At 53.9% G+C, this 16,804-nt stretch overlaps 1 protein-coding gene across 7 annotated transcripts in view; it reads left to right on the forward strand.

Annotated features, from left to right (window-relative positions):
* CDH23 (cadherin related 23) overlaps positions 1–16,804 on the forward strand; it is a 418,948-nt gene that overhangs the window by 241,277 nt on the left and 160,867 nt on the right. For 6 of the 7 annotated variants that reach the window (XR_004262173.1, XM_032256272.1, XM_032256266.1 and 3 more), the window contains exons 12-14: positions 3,386–3,391; positions 5,285–5,434; positions 5,900–6,058. Coding sequence is in view for 5 of the 7 variants with exons in the window: in XM_032256272.1 (XP_032112163.1) it covers positions 3,386–3,391; positions 5,285–5,434; positions 5,900–6,058 (315 nt within the window). In the remaining 2 variants the exon portion in view is untranslated. Of the gene's footprint in view, positions 1–3,385; positions 3,392–5,284; positions 5,435–5,899; positions 6,059–14,481; positions 14,630–16,804 lie in introns of those variants that run through there. The other variant, XM_032256268.1, reaches the window with a different exon arrangement.

Here is a 16,804-nt window from a genome sequence, read left to right on the forward strand (position 1 = left end):
CACACGATTGGTGCCGCCCCAGCCGACACATGGCTCTTCCTAAGCCTTCTGTGCTCATCCACTGTACCTTACAAGCCAATTCTCTTCAGTTCTGTCTTGCTCCTTCCCAGCATCACCCTACCCCGTGGTTCTCAGATATTAGTGAGGATCAGCATACCTGGAGGGCTTGTTAAAACAGTGCAGGGCAGATCCCCAGAGTTTCTGACTCAGAACATCTGGGCATGGCCCCAAGTTTGCATTTCTAACAAGCTCCCTGTCATGCTGATGCAGTGGTCCCAGGACTACACTTGGGGAACCACTGTTCTACCCTTGTAGCTCTCATCCTTGGATACACGTTGGAATGAATAACTGGAGAGCTTTACTGAATGCAGATGCCTGCGTTTCCACCCACTCTCCCAGTCTGGTCTCCACGGTCTAGGGTGCAGCATAGGCAGGGGTTATTTTAAGGCTCCCCAGGCAACTTTGGTATGGGGCCTGTAAAGAACTACCCCTCTATGCATCTCCCGCTGCTCAACTCTTTCTGGACTCCCGTGGGTGCCTCCAAGCTACTCTCCCTGCCCCAGTGATGTCTTCCCAACCCTGGCTGTGCAACGTGGTTCCCTGGAGAGCATCAGAAAAACGCAGCTTTTTCTAGCCCCCAGAGATTATGACACGCTGGCTCTGGGCATCTGCATTTCTTTTTAGAATTCCACGGGTGATTCTGATGTGCATCTGGGGTGAGGAGGGCAGCACCAGTGTGACTTGCATGTGGCTGCAATGTTACCTCCCCTCCCCCTGCTACAGAGCTTAGAATGCTCCCGCTTGCTCATGGAAATAATGCCATCCTCAGGATGGCATCTGCCTGGGACTCCAAGCTTCTCTACATGGACCCTTTGCTAATAGTAAGTCATTGATGATTCTTCTCCATACTCTGTGCCTTTACTTAAGAAAGTGTTCTTCAAAGAGTGGCTTCGTCAGCATCAGCATCAGCATCAGCATCGCCTGGAACTTGGTTAGAAATGCAAAGTCACAGGCCCTAGCCCAGGCCTATAGAATCAGGAATTCCTGGGGGAGGGAGGAGAATCGGGGAGCAATCTGCAGTTTAACAAACCCTCCAGGTGATTGAGACACACTAAGTCTCCGAGGATCAAGAACTCGGTGTTTAAAGCCACTTTCTCCACCTGGAATCCCTTTTCTGCCAGTCCAAAAGAGTCTGAAAATAGTACCTTCTGAGCAGGCAAGGTGGCTTACGCCTGTAATCCCAGCATTTTGGGAGACAAAGGCAGGCAGATCTTGAGGCCAAGAGTTCGAGACCAGCCTGGCCAACAGGCAAAACCCTGTCTCCACCAAAAAAATACAAAAATTTGCCAGACATGGTGGCGTGCGCCTGTAATCCCAGCTACTCAGGTGGGAGAATCACTTGAACTTCAGAGGTGGAGGTTGCAGTGAGCCAAGATTGCACCTCTGTACTCCGGCCTAGGCTACAGAGTGAGACTCCATCTAAAAAACTAGATAACCTTCCTTCGTTTCTAACACCAGCTCAGAACCCTCCTTCTTGGGGCACCCTCCCCTGCTTGGCCTCCTGTTAGATTGGGCCCTGGAGTGCTCAGATGGTAAATCTCAGATTGCTCTGGTAACTAACATGGCTGACTGCGTGGCCAGTGCATTTCACACCATGGACTTGCTCTGCCATTGGGGAATGCCTGCATTAGACCTGAGCTCCACTTCCTTGGCCTGGGCAGCAGCACGGGGTTGTGGGAAGGTGCACTAGCCCCAGGAGCTGGGCCCCGCCTCTTTCTTTCTATTTTTTTTTCTTTTGAGATGAAGTCTTGCTCTGTAGCCCAGGCTGGAGTGCAATGGCACCGTCTCAGCTCACTGCAACCTCTACCTCCCGGGTTCAAACAATTATCCTGTCTCAGCTTCCCGAGTAGCTGGGATTACAGGCATGTGCCACCATGCCTGGCTAATTCTTTTGTATTTTCGTAGAAACAGGGTTTCACCATGTTGGCCAGGCTGGTCTTGAACTCCTGACCCCAAGTTATCCACCCACCTCAGCCTCCCAAAGTGCTGGGATTATAGGTGTGAGCCACTGCACCTGGCCTCGGCCCGGCCTCTTATCCCCTTCTCTGCCACCAGCTCCCTGTGCAGCCTCAGGCCACTCAGTCAATCTCTCTGAACTCAATTCCACCGGAGGGATCCGTAGGAAGAGCAGCAGTAACACGCTAGGAAAGGCTGCAGAAGCCCAGTCACTTCCTGGGCACCCACTGTGTGTCATGGTCTGCAGGGGAATCTTCACTGCCTGAGGCATGGTCTACAGCCTCAAGAGGCTCTCAACATTCCAGAGTAATCATAGAGGGAACTGTAACCCAGTGATGGAAGCTTTCTGCAGCCATTAAGGAAAACGAGGCAAATACTTGGTACTTACAGAGTGTTTAGAATAGTGCCTGAGCAACAGTAGGTGCTATGCTGTTAGCGTCCTTGTTAGCAGCATCATCTATGTGTACAGTTACAGACCAATCACCAAGATGCAGTTCTGAGTGAAAATATGAGATTCAGAGCAACATGCATAGTATGCTGTTAGTGTCACAGTGGGGTGGCGTATACCCAAAATGGTCATATAGCCATGGATTTCTTGGGGAAAGAGACCTGGGAATGGGGTGTGGTGGCTGCCCTGGCAGATTTATCGGTACCTGGACTCAGGGGGAGAGGGAGAGGCATGTGTGGCCTTTACACTTTTGAACTACTGGAAAATTTGCCACGTCCCTGCTTATCATGTCTCTGACATTTTTATGTTAGGAAAATAAAAACATGGTGGCCGGGCGCGGTGGCTCACGCCTGTAATCCCAGCACTTTGGGAGGCTGAGGCGGGTGGATCACGAGGTCAAGAGATCGAGACCATCCTGGTCAACATGGTGAAACCCCGTCTCTACTAAAAATACAAAAATTAGCTGGGCATGGTGGTGTTTGGGGCTGTTTCCTGCAGGGATTTTATCAAGGGTCTGGGAATGTAGGGTGTAGGGATAGCCCCTCCCTTCCCAGCCTACACTGTGGCCTTCTGGGTGATAGTGGACAGAGATCAGGGAGACAGGAGTCCTTGCCCCCTCCTTTTACCTCCTTACCCTTCATGCCCTTGAGCCTCTTCCTTCTGGGTCCCATGCTTGTCCCTCTTCTCCGCTCCCCAGCACACACGTGTGCACACTCACACAGCACACCTCCAAACCCCAGAAGCTATGGCCCATCAGAGGCTGGGGCAGCTGCTCCTCTAGGGTGTGGTCCTAGGGTCCCTCCCCTCCCATGACCCAGGGTCTCACCTTCTTTTCTCTTCTGGTTCCTTCCTCCTCTCCATACCTCTCCGGCTCCTTCTGTCTGTCTCCATATCCTTTGACTGACCGACTCCCACTGACAGAATTTGGTAAGTGAGCCTCGGAAGGGCAGGGGCTGGGCTTGGGGAGGGCTCATGGTGGGCACGGTGGGAAGGGGGCTTTGAGAAGGACACAGCTCAACCCTCCCACCCTCTCAGGCCCCCAGATCCTGTGGTTGCGGGACTAACATTTCCGGGGAAGAGGAGGAGTTGGTGTCACTTGTTCAAAGCTGTCACACCCTGCTGGCTTCAGCTATTAGTGCCCCTTTGGGCACTTAATTGGTCCCTTCCATCTGACGGGATGCATTCCATACCAGGAAGCGCTGCAACCTCCACAGCCCAACAGGCCCAGAGGAGCGTTGCCCCCACATCCTCTGGGGAGCCACTTTGGGGTGGGGCTCTGGAGCCCTGCAGCTTGCCTGGGCCCCAGAATTGGCAAGAGAGGGCTCAGGGAGCTCAGCTTCCACCTCTCCATCCAAACCTCTGTGCCAGTGACAGGGGACATAAGAAAAGTCTAAATGCAGCAAGTGTATTTACCAGTTTGCTAAAATGGGAAAAACCCAAGAGACTGATGGGTAAACATGAGCATGCATTCATTGCACAGGTGCATTTGAACATTTGGGGGGTAGCCCCAGGGGCCTGTGAATCTTGTGAACTCTCAGGCTTCACTGGGGGTATCATTTCTGGGTGGAACTCTCCACCTGAGTGGGTGGGAACCAGCCTTGCGGGGACTATCCCGTTGGACCATGGAAAGTCTTCGGGGCCAGGGTGACTGGCAGCCCCCATCTCACCAGGAACAGGTTCCCGAGAGGAGTCCCACAACATCCCCTAAGCAACCAAGAAGTGAGAGAAGGCTTCCCTTGCCAGCCACTGGTTCAAGAGAAAAGGCCTATGTGCAGAGGGGCTGAGCTGGCCGCTAGGCTAGGGGCAGGCTATACACCATAAGCCAGGCTTCTGCTTCTGGACTGAAAGCCAAGATCAGTGACCTACTGGGCACCTGCAAGGGGGTCAGGAGGAGGCTGTTACACATCACAGGCCACCTGCCCAGTTGGAGGGGACTTTGGGGGTGCAGGGAATCCCTCTGCCCCTAGTGCAGACAGAAAGAGGAAATAGAATCACTTTCTGAGCAGGCCAGACCTCAGGGAGTCAGTAAGCTGAATCTCCCACCTACAACCATGTCTCCTCCCCCTGATCTGGAGACTTCAGTCATGTCACATGCTTTGTGTAGGGAGAGTCAGGTAGCATCTGAGGGGCTCTGTGAGCCACAGCCCTGGTTAGAATGATCAGAAACATCTGAACTGGACTGAGGCATCCACCTCCCTGAAACAGTGGGCTTGGGCTGCTGGGATGCAGCAGAACCTGTGGTGGGGGTGGCCACCCTGTGCTGGCCAAGGCGTGGGGTCCCTGGCCGTTCACGTTGCCACTCAGGCTCTGGGTTATTCCCATTTCGCGTGTCAGCAAACCAGTGTTCTCCCCGATGGACGCATTCCAGAGGAGGGGAAGGACAGTAGCTGCTACGTCCCTCAGCATCCTCTTCTGCCCAAGCCTGTGATGGCCACTTAACTGCTTCTCTTCCCTCCACTCCCCTCACACCCTCTCTCCTCCTCCTTCCTTCATCTCCCTGCTGGGTCTTACAGCTGGCCGGTCCTTCTGCAGCTGGGGTCACTGGAGCAAAGAAAGGGAGCAGGAGATGGAAAGTGAACCAAACCACCTGGAGGGGACACTGTGCGCATCAGACACAGAGGTTTCCAGAGGGCCTAGATGTGGGCAGGTCATGGAGTCTGGGAGCTGTGCATGGAAAGCCCTGCTCCGTCCCAGCACCTCATCCACTGCCCCATCCAGAGCAGCTCAGGGCTCACTCTCGGGCGGCTCTGCTCCCCATTTGGATCTGGACCTTGGCCACTGTGCCCTTCCTGACTGGCTTCTTCTGCACTCTTGACCCAGGGCCTGAACAGCATGTTTGAGGTGTACCTGGTGGGGAACAACTCCCACCACTTCATCATCTCCCCGACCTCCGTCCAGGGGAAGGCAGACATTCGTATTCGGGTGGCCATCCCACTGGACTACGAGACCGTGGACCGCTACGACTTTGACGTAAGGCCCCCGCTCACTGGTGCTTTGGAGTGGGGTCAGGGTGGATTTTAGGGGAGGCAAGGGGAAGGTAGAAGATTCCCTTAGATCCACCTTCCACAGCTGCCCATCTGTGGATCTGACTCACAGATCACAGATCACACAGGCTGGGCTGAATCTCCCCTTTCCAAGGAGGACAAGGATGTGTCCAGGAATGGAGTGGAATTTTACCGGGCTCCCATCAGGAGCTTCTGCAGCCCATCTCCTGCCAGATGAGCCCCTGCTAGCTCCTCCTGCCCTAGCCGAATCAGTGGCTATCCCTAGAGCAATGATAGATGGGCCCACAGTAGCACACAGCTGGGATGGGCAGAGACTCTTAACAGGTGCTCTGGGCTGGGGCTGGCAAAGGCACAGAGAGGACTCACAGGGACAAGGACTCTGGGAGGGGACATGTGGGAGCTTACCTGGGCCCCTGTTCTGCACACCCAGCTCTTTGCCAATGAGAGTGTGCCCGACCATGTGGGCTATGCCAAGGTGAAGATCGCGCTCATCAACGAAAATGACAACCGGCCCATCTTCAGCCAGCCACTGTACAACGTCAGCCTATACGAGAACGTCACTGTGGGGACCTCTGTGCTGACAGTCCTGGTGAGTCCCCACTCTCCTGTAGGGCCACTGAGCTCTGGGGCCGACTGTGGTGAGGCACCAAGAGGGATTTTGTCCAAGGGACCTGGGCAATCAAGGAAGGAGGTGTCCCCTCAATACCCAGGCTATGTTTGTTGGTGTATGAAATAAAGCTTCTGGAATCTTTATGAGGGGGCTCCTGGGCCTAGGCTGCAATATGGAAAAGGAGCCAATCTTGGGAGGGGGTGACAAGACTGGGCTGAGGACACTGATTTCCTGCCTTTCCCCTGAGAGAGACTCAGTGAGGATAGGCCAGGAGCCCTGGAAATCCCCTTGAATGGGTAAGAAGGTGCCAACCATCCTGAAGAGGGCCACCCTCTCCATCTGAGCACAGGCACCAGAGAAGGACGGGCTTCTGAAGGTGCCTGGGCATTCCCCACTGCCCATGGCTGGACTTGCCCTTTGACAAGGGGCCCTCCCAGTGGCATTTGTATCTGTCAGTACTCTTGGTTGCAAGGGATAGAAACCTGTAAGTAGTTCAAGCAAAAGAGGATCGGCTCATGTAAAAAGTGCAAGTGATTTAGGTGGGGTGCGGTGGCTCACACCTGTAATCCCAGCACTTTGGGAAACCAAGGTGGGCAGATCACTTGAGGCCAGAAGATACAGACCAGCATGGCCAACATAGCAAAACCCCATCTCTAAGCCAGGCGTGGTGGCATGTGCCTGTAGTCCTAGCTACTAGGGAGGCTGAGGCAGGAGAATTGCTTGAACCCAGGAGACAGAGGTTGCAGTGAGCCAAGATTGCATCACTGCACTTCAGTCTGGGTGACAGAGCGAGACTCAAAAAAAAAAAAAAAAAAAGTGCAAGTGATTTCAGGCATGGCTACATCCAGGCACTCAGTTGAGCAGGGCTCTGTCTTCAACACTGGGCTCTGCTTTTTTGTATTGGCAAAGAGAGGCAGCAGCACCTCTAGGCTGACTTCTTACCAATTTATCAACCCTAGTGGGAAAAATTCTTTTGCTGTGATTCCAGCAGATTCTCATCAGCCCAGTTGGTTGGGCCATCCTGGAACCAATCAACCAATCCTGATTCTGAGATGCCAGGGAGGGCTAATACTCCCCCTAGTGGAGCCAGGGGTTGGGATCAGCCCCGCCTAAATGACTGGCTGAGAATGGGGAAGGGGCTTCTATTCTAAAGCAAGGGATTGAATGCTAAGCAGATCCAAGTGGTAGATGCGTGCTACACAAGCTCAGAGCCTTGCCCATAGTCGGTGCTCAATAAATGGCATGGAGTTTAACTCACTGCGTTCCCCTCCCTGCACACCTGGGACCACAGAGTCCTTGCCTCCATTTCTTGCTCCTTCCCCACTCCAAGCAGAGACATTGCCTGTGATACCGAGACCCCGATCTAAAGTGTGTTTACTCTACAGACAGATGGTATGAAACTGCACTGAGCCCCAGGCCCTTCCCATCTGACAGTTATTAATATTTCAAACAGATGTCGAGCTAGTCAGGCTGTCAGACGTAAACAATAATTCTGCGGCAGCTGTTTTTTTCACCCCCCATGTCTCTAGCCTGTGACTCCTCCAGCTTTCGCCAAGGTGCTCCCTGCAATAAATCACCAGGCGCTTGAGGCCTCCTAGACCCTCCTCCAGCCTCTCAGAGACCAAGTACCAGAGGCCCCGGCTTTCTGGACCCAAAGCGTGTGTCTTTACCCACCACCCACCTTCAAATGACTGGGTAAAGGGAAACCAACAGCCTGTGCTTTTGTGGCCTCGGGGAGGGAGAGGAGGCTCTGTCCCCTGAAGGTCTGGGACCATGTGGCAAAAAATTCTAATGTCAGATCCAGGCTCAGTGGGTGTCAGGGGATTCCTTCCCCATGCTCTTGCTTGGGAGAGAGTTTCCTCACTTTGTAGTCCCAAGTTCCCACAATCCTTGGAAAGTGATGGGAGAAACCTTTGCCAATTATGGATGATGCTGGTGGCTCTAGGTTGTATGGTTTGTTCCCTCATATCCCAGGCCGCTCTGATTCTCACCTTCCAATCCTGCCTCCTGACCTGGCAATAGAAGTTAGATGAGAAGGCCAGGGAGTGTCTTATCCTGGGACCCTGCTAGGCATGGGGCAGCCCTGCAGCCTGGCCAGTGTGTGGGGCCTGGCAGGGTTTGTGGGTGCTACTGACAGTAAGAGAGGTACAAGAGTAATTTTATCACACATTCATTCATTCACTCAACAAATGTTTGTTGAATACCTGAGGAAACGTGGTGATATGACTGTTGTATTTGGCCGGTGGTGCCAAGGACAGCTGTGTCGGGCCCAGCCCAGTCTGGGGCTGGCGCTGGGGAGTAGGCTTTGGTGAATGCGAGCCGAGCCCCTCACACCAGGTTTTCACCCAGAGCTGGGGCAGCTCCTGGGTCTGAGCTCAGCCTCCTCTGTGGGTCACTCGGAGCCGGCAAATCCAGCCAGCCTCCCCGGGCTCCTGGCTGCCTTCACCCAAGCCTCACCCAACCCCTTCTCAAGCCCCCAGCCCCAGGGTTTATGAAACCGTGGAGGGTGAGGGCCCATTTCATCAGGTAACAGCTTTCATAGCAGGACTGCCTGCCTAAAGGAGCTCAGGCCTGCAGGGAGACAGTGGGGACCCCGCGTGCTGGCCTATGCATGCCACTCTTAGTGCCTTCATTTTCTCATCTGCAAAATGGGCCCCAGAGCTAGTAAGTGACTAAACTGGAATTCTGTTCCTGTAAAGGGGCTATAAAAACATCCTGGGTGACCCACCCACCCATCATCCTCTCCCAGTCTCCCTAGGGTATTTTCTGGCCATACCCTCCACACCACCCTGCCCTCCCTCACCCGGCAGCTCTCTGCTCAGACCCAGGGTCAGCCCATTCTCTCCACCTCCTCTGCCACAAGAGGGGTTGAAGTTATAGCTGCCTGCTCAGGGACTGTGAAATTCCTTCTCCCTGACCTTTTCTGGGATGTTATTAAAATGTTTCATGGGCAGTTGTGTCAGGAAAAAAATTATGAAGAAAAGGAAAAGGTTTTAATTTGCACAGAAGGCAGGAGCAGAGCCTCTCCAGCCCCCATCCTGGCGTGGCCCTGCTTCAGTGGCTGGTCCCCTGTCCTGGGGGAAGGTGGTCATTTGACAGTGGCTTGGGGAAGCTGGAATAAGGAGAGCTGTCACCACCAGCCCAGGTGTCCTGGCTGGGGTGGAAGGGCCAGACCTTCTCACCTCCCTGTTCCCTAGGTCTTACAGCCCCCAGTTACAGCAAAATGGGCATCCACTGGTGGCAGGGAAAGAGTGGAGACACCCCTACCCACACAGTCTGTGCTGGCAGAACCCAACATACAAAAAGGCCACCTTCCATATACAGGGGTTTTGTGTACCTGGAATTCTATACTTTCCATCCGAACTTGGTTGAAAAAGATTTGCATATAAATAAACCCACACAGTTCAAACCTGTGCTGTTCAAGGGTCAACTGTATCTCTAACCTGTTAAGTAGGTGCTGTTATTCTCACTTTACAGATGAGACAGATGAGGCTCAGGGAGTTAAGGGCCCCGGGGCTAGTATGTGACTAAACTAGATTCACACATATCCCAACCACAGGCTCTTAACCACGAGCCCGCCCATCCAGAAGGTTCTATGTGGGACCACTGAGCCTAGTCCTTTCAGCAATATTCAGAACTGAGGGTAAAGAGAGCAGCTGGAAAGTGCCCTCTGCGGTACCCACGGGGACAGGTCCCAAGGTCGCTCCCGGCATCGTGTTCTTAGGTAACACTCAAGACTCTTAGGGCCTGTGGCACCACCAGGTGGATTTTCACCTCTCTGGGCCCTAAGCTCCTCCGGGGACAGAGCTGTCTGTGTGAGTGTTTTCATTGGCGGAGGAACCACTTCAGAGATACTCAAGCAGTTTGCTCAGGGAAGCAGGAATACCAAGGCAGCCCAGAGCTGTGTCCATTAGGAAAGGCCCGCTGGAAGGAGGGAGGGTCCAGGATGAATGTGCTCTGAACAATGACCACACAGGGGAAGGATGTGCAGGGGTGTATATGTGTATATGTGTGCAGGCATGTGAGGTATGCTTGTGGGGTGTATATGGGGATGTATGTGTAGCCAGGCATGCTTTCGTGTGCCTGTGCATGTAATGTGTTTGCAACTATGTATACTCAGGGGTATGTGTGTGTAATGTACACGTGTGTGCTTGTGTGCATGTGCACATACATGTTACAACTGCATTTGGGCATGTGCATGCACACTGTATGCACACGTGTTGTGTGCATGTGTGTGTGTACATGTATGTGCATGTGCCCATTCGTGGATGATGCTGGTGGCTCCCCATCCTCTAGGTTGTATGGTTTGTTCCCTCTCATATCCCAGGCTGCTCTGTGATTCTCACCTTCCAATCCTGCCTCCTGACCTGGCAGTAGAAGTCAGAGGAGAAGGCCAGGGAGTGCCTTATCCTGGGACCCTGCCGGCCTGCAGACTGGCCAGTGCGTGGGGCCTGGCAGGGTTTGTGGGTGCTACTGGACAGTATGAGAGGTACAAGAGTAATCTAATCACATATTCCTTCATTCATTCATTCATTCATTCAACAAATGTTTGTTGAATATCTGCTATTTGTTAGGCACATGGCCCTGAGGACACATGGTGATGTGAGTCTTGTACTTAGAAAGTTTACAGTCTTCTAGGAAAGCTGGACTAAGAAAGACATGAATCTTTACATTAAGTGTTACTTGCTGTGATGGAGAGATCAGGGAGCTACGAGAACCCATAATGGGGTACCTGACCTTGCCTAGGGTCCAGGAAGGCCTCCCTGAGGAAGTGGCATTTGAGTAAGCATTAACTAGTAAATGCAGACAGGGAATAACATTGGAGAAAAGAGGCCAGGAGCAGTGGCTCATCCTCAGAATCCCAACGCTTTGGGAGGCTGAGGCAAGTGGATCACTTGAGCATAGAAGTTCAAGAACAGTTTGGACAACATGGCAAAACCCTGTATCTGGAAAAATTTTAAAAAAACATATATATATATATATATATATATATATACACAAATACACACACATATGCATACACACACACACACACACACAGACACACACACACAAATGAGCCAGTTATGGCAGCATATGCCTTTAGTTCCAGCTACTTGGGAGGCTGAGGTGGGAGGATCACCTGAGCCCAGGAGGTCGAGACTTCAGTGAACGGTGATCACACCACTGCACTCCAGCCTGGGCAACAGCGTGAACAGCATGTGCAGAGGCCCTGTGGGGCTGGAGTGCAGTGAGGGGGTGTGTGATGTGCAGGAAGTGGGGTCCTGCTCCTTTGAAACACAAGAGGCTTAGCTGTTTCTCTTCTTCCCGAATTGATACTCCCTGCAAACCTGCCCACTGAGGTGCTGTTCTAATAGTGGGGAAGGCCTATATCAAACTAGCCACACCCTGTTGCCTGTTGCATTCCTGGGATGGTGGCAGGTGTTTGGGAAACCACTGGCAGAGGCTGTACCCAGGATGTACAAGGAGCCAGCCTGGCCTCCTGCAGCATGGGGCTCATGTCCCTGGATTTATTAGCTCCATGTCCTCTGGGCAGTGAGAGATGCAAAGTGTGCTGAGGAAGGGTGGCAGCCCCCCTGGTGCAGGGCTTACTGAGCTCCGGGGCCTTGTCTCTCTACTGCAGGGGGTGGGGCATGGCAGAAATGGGCAGAAGATGGACTTCAGACAAAACAGGCTTCTTCCACAGTTGGAAGGAGAGGCCCTGAAGAGTCCTGCCTGGGCAGGTGTGGGGCCCCAGGACCAGCCTATCGTTGGCTGAGCCCAGGAGTAGAGCTCTACCTCTCAGTTCCAGACAGACAAGCAGGGCTAGAGGCGGCCAAAAGGCCTGCTCCTCTCTTGCCGCCCCACCCCCTCTTTCTAGCCCATCCTTGGGAGGGCGGCAGCATCTTGGGCAAGGCCATAAGCCATCCAGGGAGTCCCTGCAATCTCGTTTTACTATGAGCTAGTCACTCCTTCTCTGGGACTTGTCTTTCTGCCTGTGAAAGGCGTGCCTGCCCAGTCTGCAGCGCCGGGTTGTCGGGAGACCCAGGGCAATGATGTGGTGTAACTACGTAAGACTTACAGATGGCAGGAGTGGGTATTTTCATCACTGGCCTTCACAGTCTGACCTGGCTGCCCACCACCCTTTCAGCCTGTGGACAAACCCACCTCTGCCACAGTGGGCCCTGGACATACCACTGGGTCTCAGTTTCCTCCTCTGTGACTGGGAGAGATAACCTGCTAGGTGCCTACCTTGGAGGATTGTGAGAATCGAGTAAAATGATTCATGAAGACACAGCACAGAGGCTGGCTGGAAATACATGCAGGAAATGTCAGAAAGTCATGCCTGGCCTCCTGGCTGAGCCTCCAGGGAACACTGGCCCTGGGCAGGGACACCACCCTTGGAGCTGTGGCTCTGCCTCAGGCAGCCATGTGATGCTGGCCAGTCACTGAGTCTCTAGGCCCCAGTGAGATGACTGGGCCAGGGGCTGGTTCAGGGTCTTCTGTCTTGGTGAGGCTTTCGTAACAGTTTGCTCTGTCCAAGGAGAAAGGGGAGCCATCCTTGCTGTTGAGTTTCACGCCCAGCCACATGGATGTGCCGCCCACCAGCCTCTAGAGCCCCTCTCCTGTCTTACCCCTCCTCTCTCAGCTCCCATCTGGAAGTCTCCAGAAGATTCCCAAGGACTTCACTTCCCCCTCCTAGAGCTAACTGGCTTTTCCTCCTGGTCCAGCCCAGCTTTCCTCCCCTGCCACATCAGCAAACGGCCCTGCTGCATCAATGTCAGGCCCATTGCTGTTTGTCCCCAACTCTCCTTCCCCTCCCACCCACAGCATGGATGCCACAGGGAAAAGGTGGGTGTGAGGTCATTGCCCTGGGATGGCCCTGGTGAAGGCAAGCTTCAATCCTGACTTCAAATGCAGCAGGCCTCTTCCACCACTAGCTGTAAGGCTGCAGGGCCTCTGCCCCTGCTCTGTGGCTGCTGGGACACCCCTAGCCTGCAGGCTCAGAGATCACCCTGGCCCCTCCATGCTGCGGAATCTGAGGACTCTAACATGGGCCCTACTCAAGGTGCTAGAAACCTAATGGCCCAATCAGATGATCCGGGAAGGCCAGTTCACTGCCTCTGTCTTAGTCTTGGTGCTCCCTGGGACAAACCCCAGTTCCTCCCTGGTCCCTCGGCCCCCAGCAGGACACATTGCTCTGCAACGTCTGTGGAAGCCTCTCAGCTGTTATCTACTACTGCAGGAGGGAACCTTGCTAGGAGCAAGCTTTGGAACCAGAGATCCAGCTTCAAATTCTGGCTCTGCTGCCTGCTGTCTCTGTAGCCCTGGGCAGGTGCTTAGCTGTGTACTGACTGACCCTCAGTCTCTAGAGCGTTCTATGGAGAGAATAGCAATAATACTTATCCCACAATGAAGAGAAATGGAGCATTTAAAGCACTTCGTGCATTAGAAGGCACTGGGTAAATGGCAGGTGTGATTGCTAGAACTATTATTGTTACTCGTATCCAGCTTGAAGGTTTGTTCTATCTTATCTGGGAGTCAGGGGAGCTTCAGAGAGCATTGGTATTTAAGCTTAGGTCTCTAGGTTCCTAGGTTTTCTGCCTTTGCCTGTGAAAGGAGTGCCCGCCCAGCCTGCAGTGCTGGGTTGTCGGGAGACCCAGTGCAGTGATGTGGTGTAACTAGGCAAGACTTACAGATGGCAGGAGTGGGTATTCTCATCATTGGCCTTCAGGGTCTGACCTGGCTGCCCACCACCCTTTCAGCCTGTGGACAAGCCCAGCTCTGCCACGGTGGGCCCTGGACAAGCCACTGGATTTTGTCCCCATCTCTCCTTCCCCTCCTGCCCCCTCTCTGGACTCTGGGTCCTCAGTTGGTGCATTGGTTGAGTTCTTGTCTGTGCCCAACCCTGAGAAGCTAACACAAAGACTCTAGCCTCAAGGAGTGGAACACAGAGAACGTTTAAACAAGCTTGCGGGTGAGAGCCAGTATTCTTCAGGGGGAGGCAGACAGTAGATGCTACCAGGTGTGTGTGTGACCTGTGCAGTGGTCTGGGGACATGGACTCAGAAGGGCCCCAAACTTGGTTTAATGCTCTGCTGTCACCATCTTGAAATTCTGATAATTTCTGTGCAGAGGGTCCTGTGTGCTCATGTCGCTGTGGGCCCTGCAGCTTACATGGCTTGCCCTGACACACGAGTTTATCATTCTCTGCCCAAACAAAGTCAGTGGCTCTCCATGGTTTTCATCCATTCCTACATTCAGTCAACAGTCAGCAAAGGCCAAAGTGCTGGGGCCTTCTGTTCCTACAGAGCTTGTCTCAGTTCCTGTTGCTGTGTAAGAAACCACCCAAACTTAGTGGTGTAAAGCAATAGCTATTTTTAATTCCAAAAAGGCCAATGGATTTTGTGGGTCAGCAATAGAGAAAGGGTGCGGTAGGGAGGCCTTCTCTGTTCCTTGTATACTGGGGTGACTCGACCCGCTGGAGCCTGGAAACAGACGGCCCAAAGGATCCATTCTGATGGTGTTCTCTCCCTGCCATACCGGGGGCCTTGGATCATTTGGCTGAAGGGTGAGTGCAGCTGGACTGTTGCCTGGGCACCTACACGTGGCCTCCCTGTGTGTCCGGGCATCTCCCAGCATGGGAGCTCTGAGCAGGCGCACCCCTGGGAGGGCCTCTGGGGAAGGAGGGTCCCAAGAGAGCCAGACAGAAGCTGTGTGGCATTTTCAACCCAGCCTCCAAGACACATTGCATCATTTCTGATGAATTCTATTGGTTTTAAGTCACCAATGCAAATCCAGATTCAAGGGGAGAGAACGTAAATCCCCCCAGCTGTCAGTGGGAACAATGTCCCAGAATTTACACAAATGTAAATGGCTTAGAATCACTCAGAGGTCATTACTCCAGTTCCACACCACTTCCGAGCAGTCATGTATGAGCACAGTGCCATGAATCCACAGTTTCCCTCGCCTCTCCTGGAGGCACAAAAGGAAGCAGGAGAGGAGAAGGGAACCCTGCAAATCCCATCCCCAGCCTGGGACAAGCTCCCAGTGACCGGGAAGGGGAAACACAGTGATCTCTGCTGCCCCAGGCACTCCTGGCCAGTGGAGTTCAAACCCTCTAGACCTGGCTTGGCATTCAAGGCCTCTACAGCCTGACCCTGAGATGCTCTCCAGCCCTTGCCCACACCCCTCACACCCTTCTCTCCTGCCTGCCCAGATCCGTATCGCCCCTGCAATGCTCAGCATTTTCTTGCCACAGCGTCTGCTTACTACTCACTTGCCTCTCCCTCCTTTCTATTCGAGACCATCAAAATCTGCTGACCCTAAGGGCCAGCCCCCTTGGCAGCACCCTCTTAAAAAGCCCTCTCTTCCTGGTAACTGGCATGTGTCCCCTCTGTGGAGTTCCTCTGCCTCCTCTCTGGGGCCCCAGCATGCTGTGTGACTTGCTGTCCCTCAGCTGTTCCCACCCTGTATGAGGGCTTGCTGGCAGGCTCTTTCTTCCCCACGCCCTGGAAAACCTTCCCCAGATAGGTTCTCTCTAACTCAGGGTCCCCACCCCTGGTGAGTGCAACACAAAGTAGGCTGGACTCCTACTTTGGTGTCTGGGGTGGTCTGGGGCATCTAGGGCAGCTGCTGGAGGAAGGGATGTAGACAGGAGAAGGTCAGCAGAGGCCTCATGGGGACACATGAGGCACAGAGAGGGTAAGTTACATACACAAGGCCACCCAGCCCATCGGCCACCAAGATGTTTGTCCAAGCCTGAAGCCTCATAACTCCATCTCTGTGCCGGGCTCCCCCAACACCCCCTCAGGTGGCGAGCACATGGAGAAGACTGACGGCCAGAGAACCCCAAGGCCTGGCTTCCAGGCCACTGACTTGCTGTGTGACCCTATCCCGTTCTCATCCCCTCTCCGGGCCTCAGTCTCCTGCTCAGTCCAAGAAGATGGGCTGGAGGCCTTCTGAATGCCCTTCATAGGACAGGCATCCCTGGGGATGCAGACCCCAGCCCAGGGACCAAGGCCAAGGGTAGAAAGGTATAATGGCCACCAGCTTCCAGGATCCCCTGGGCCTTCTAGTCCTAATCAGGGCATGTGAGTCCAAGATCAAGGCTGAAATCTGCCCAGCCTTTTGGTCTGGCCCCGTAGACAGGTGAGTGGGACCTGACCCTGCTTCCCTGGCTACTGCTGGGCAATCTGGGTACCCTAGGCCTTCCTGGTCCTCTGGGAGCCCCTGTGTCTCCCTGGATTGTCTGCTCTCCTCCTTCCCCTCCCAGAGCAGAGCTCTGCACTCTCTGGGACAAAGGGTGCCCTCCAAATGCAAATCCAGTGACTTTTGAGGGCCTGAGAGGACAGTGGTCAGCCAGACAGTGTTCCTGTCCATTCCAGGGGCAGGAGGCAGATGATGAACAAGGAAAGTCAGGGCCAGTGGCATGGGGATGAGTGCTGTGGGGAAATACAGCTGGGCAGGGGCAGGGGTGCCAGGGCTGGGGCTGCGACTGCATTGTTATATCAAGTGGTGCAGGAGGGCAGGCCTCTCCTGGAAAGTGACACGAAATAACCTGGAAGGAAGCCTGTGGGGATCCAAACTGAAAATCCAGGACGAGTAGCCCAGATGAGGGAGGCAGGTGAAAGGCTCAGAGCAAAAACCTGGCTGCGGTGGATTCGCAGAGAGTAGGAGGGGCACAGAGGCTGGGAGGCGATGAGGCCGGGGAGCCCATCGTGGGTAGCCTAGGGGAGACCTGAGG

The sequence above is a fragment of the Sapajus apella genome, unplaced genomic scaffold, assembly GCF_009761245.1.
Source record: "Sapajus apella isolate SASKATOON/1434 unplaced genomic scaffold, GSC_monkey_1.0 scaffold94, whole genome shotgun sequence".
In the NCBI taxonomy this organism is placed as follows: Eukaryota; Metazoa; Chordata; class Mammalia; order Primates; family Cebidae; genus Sapajus; species Sapajus apella.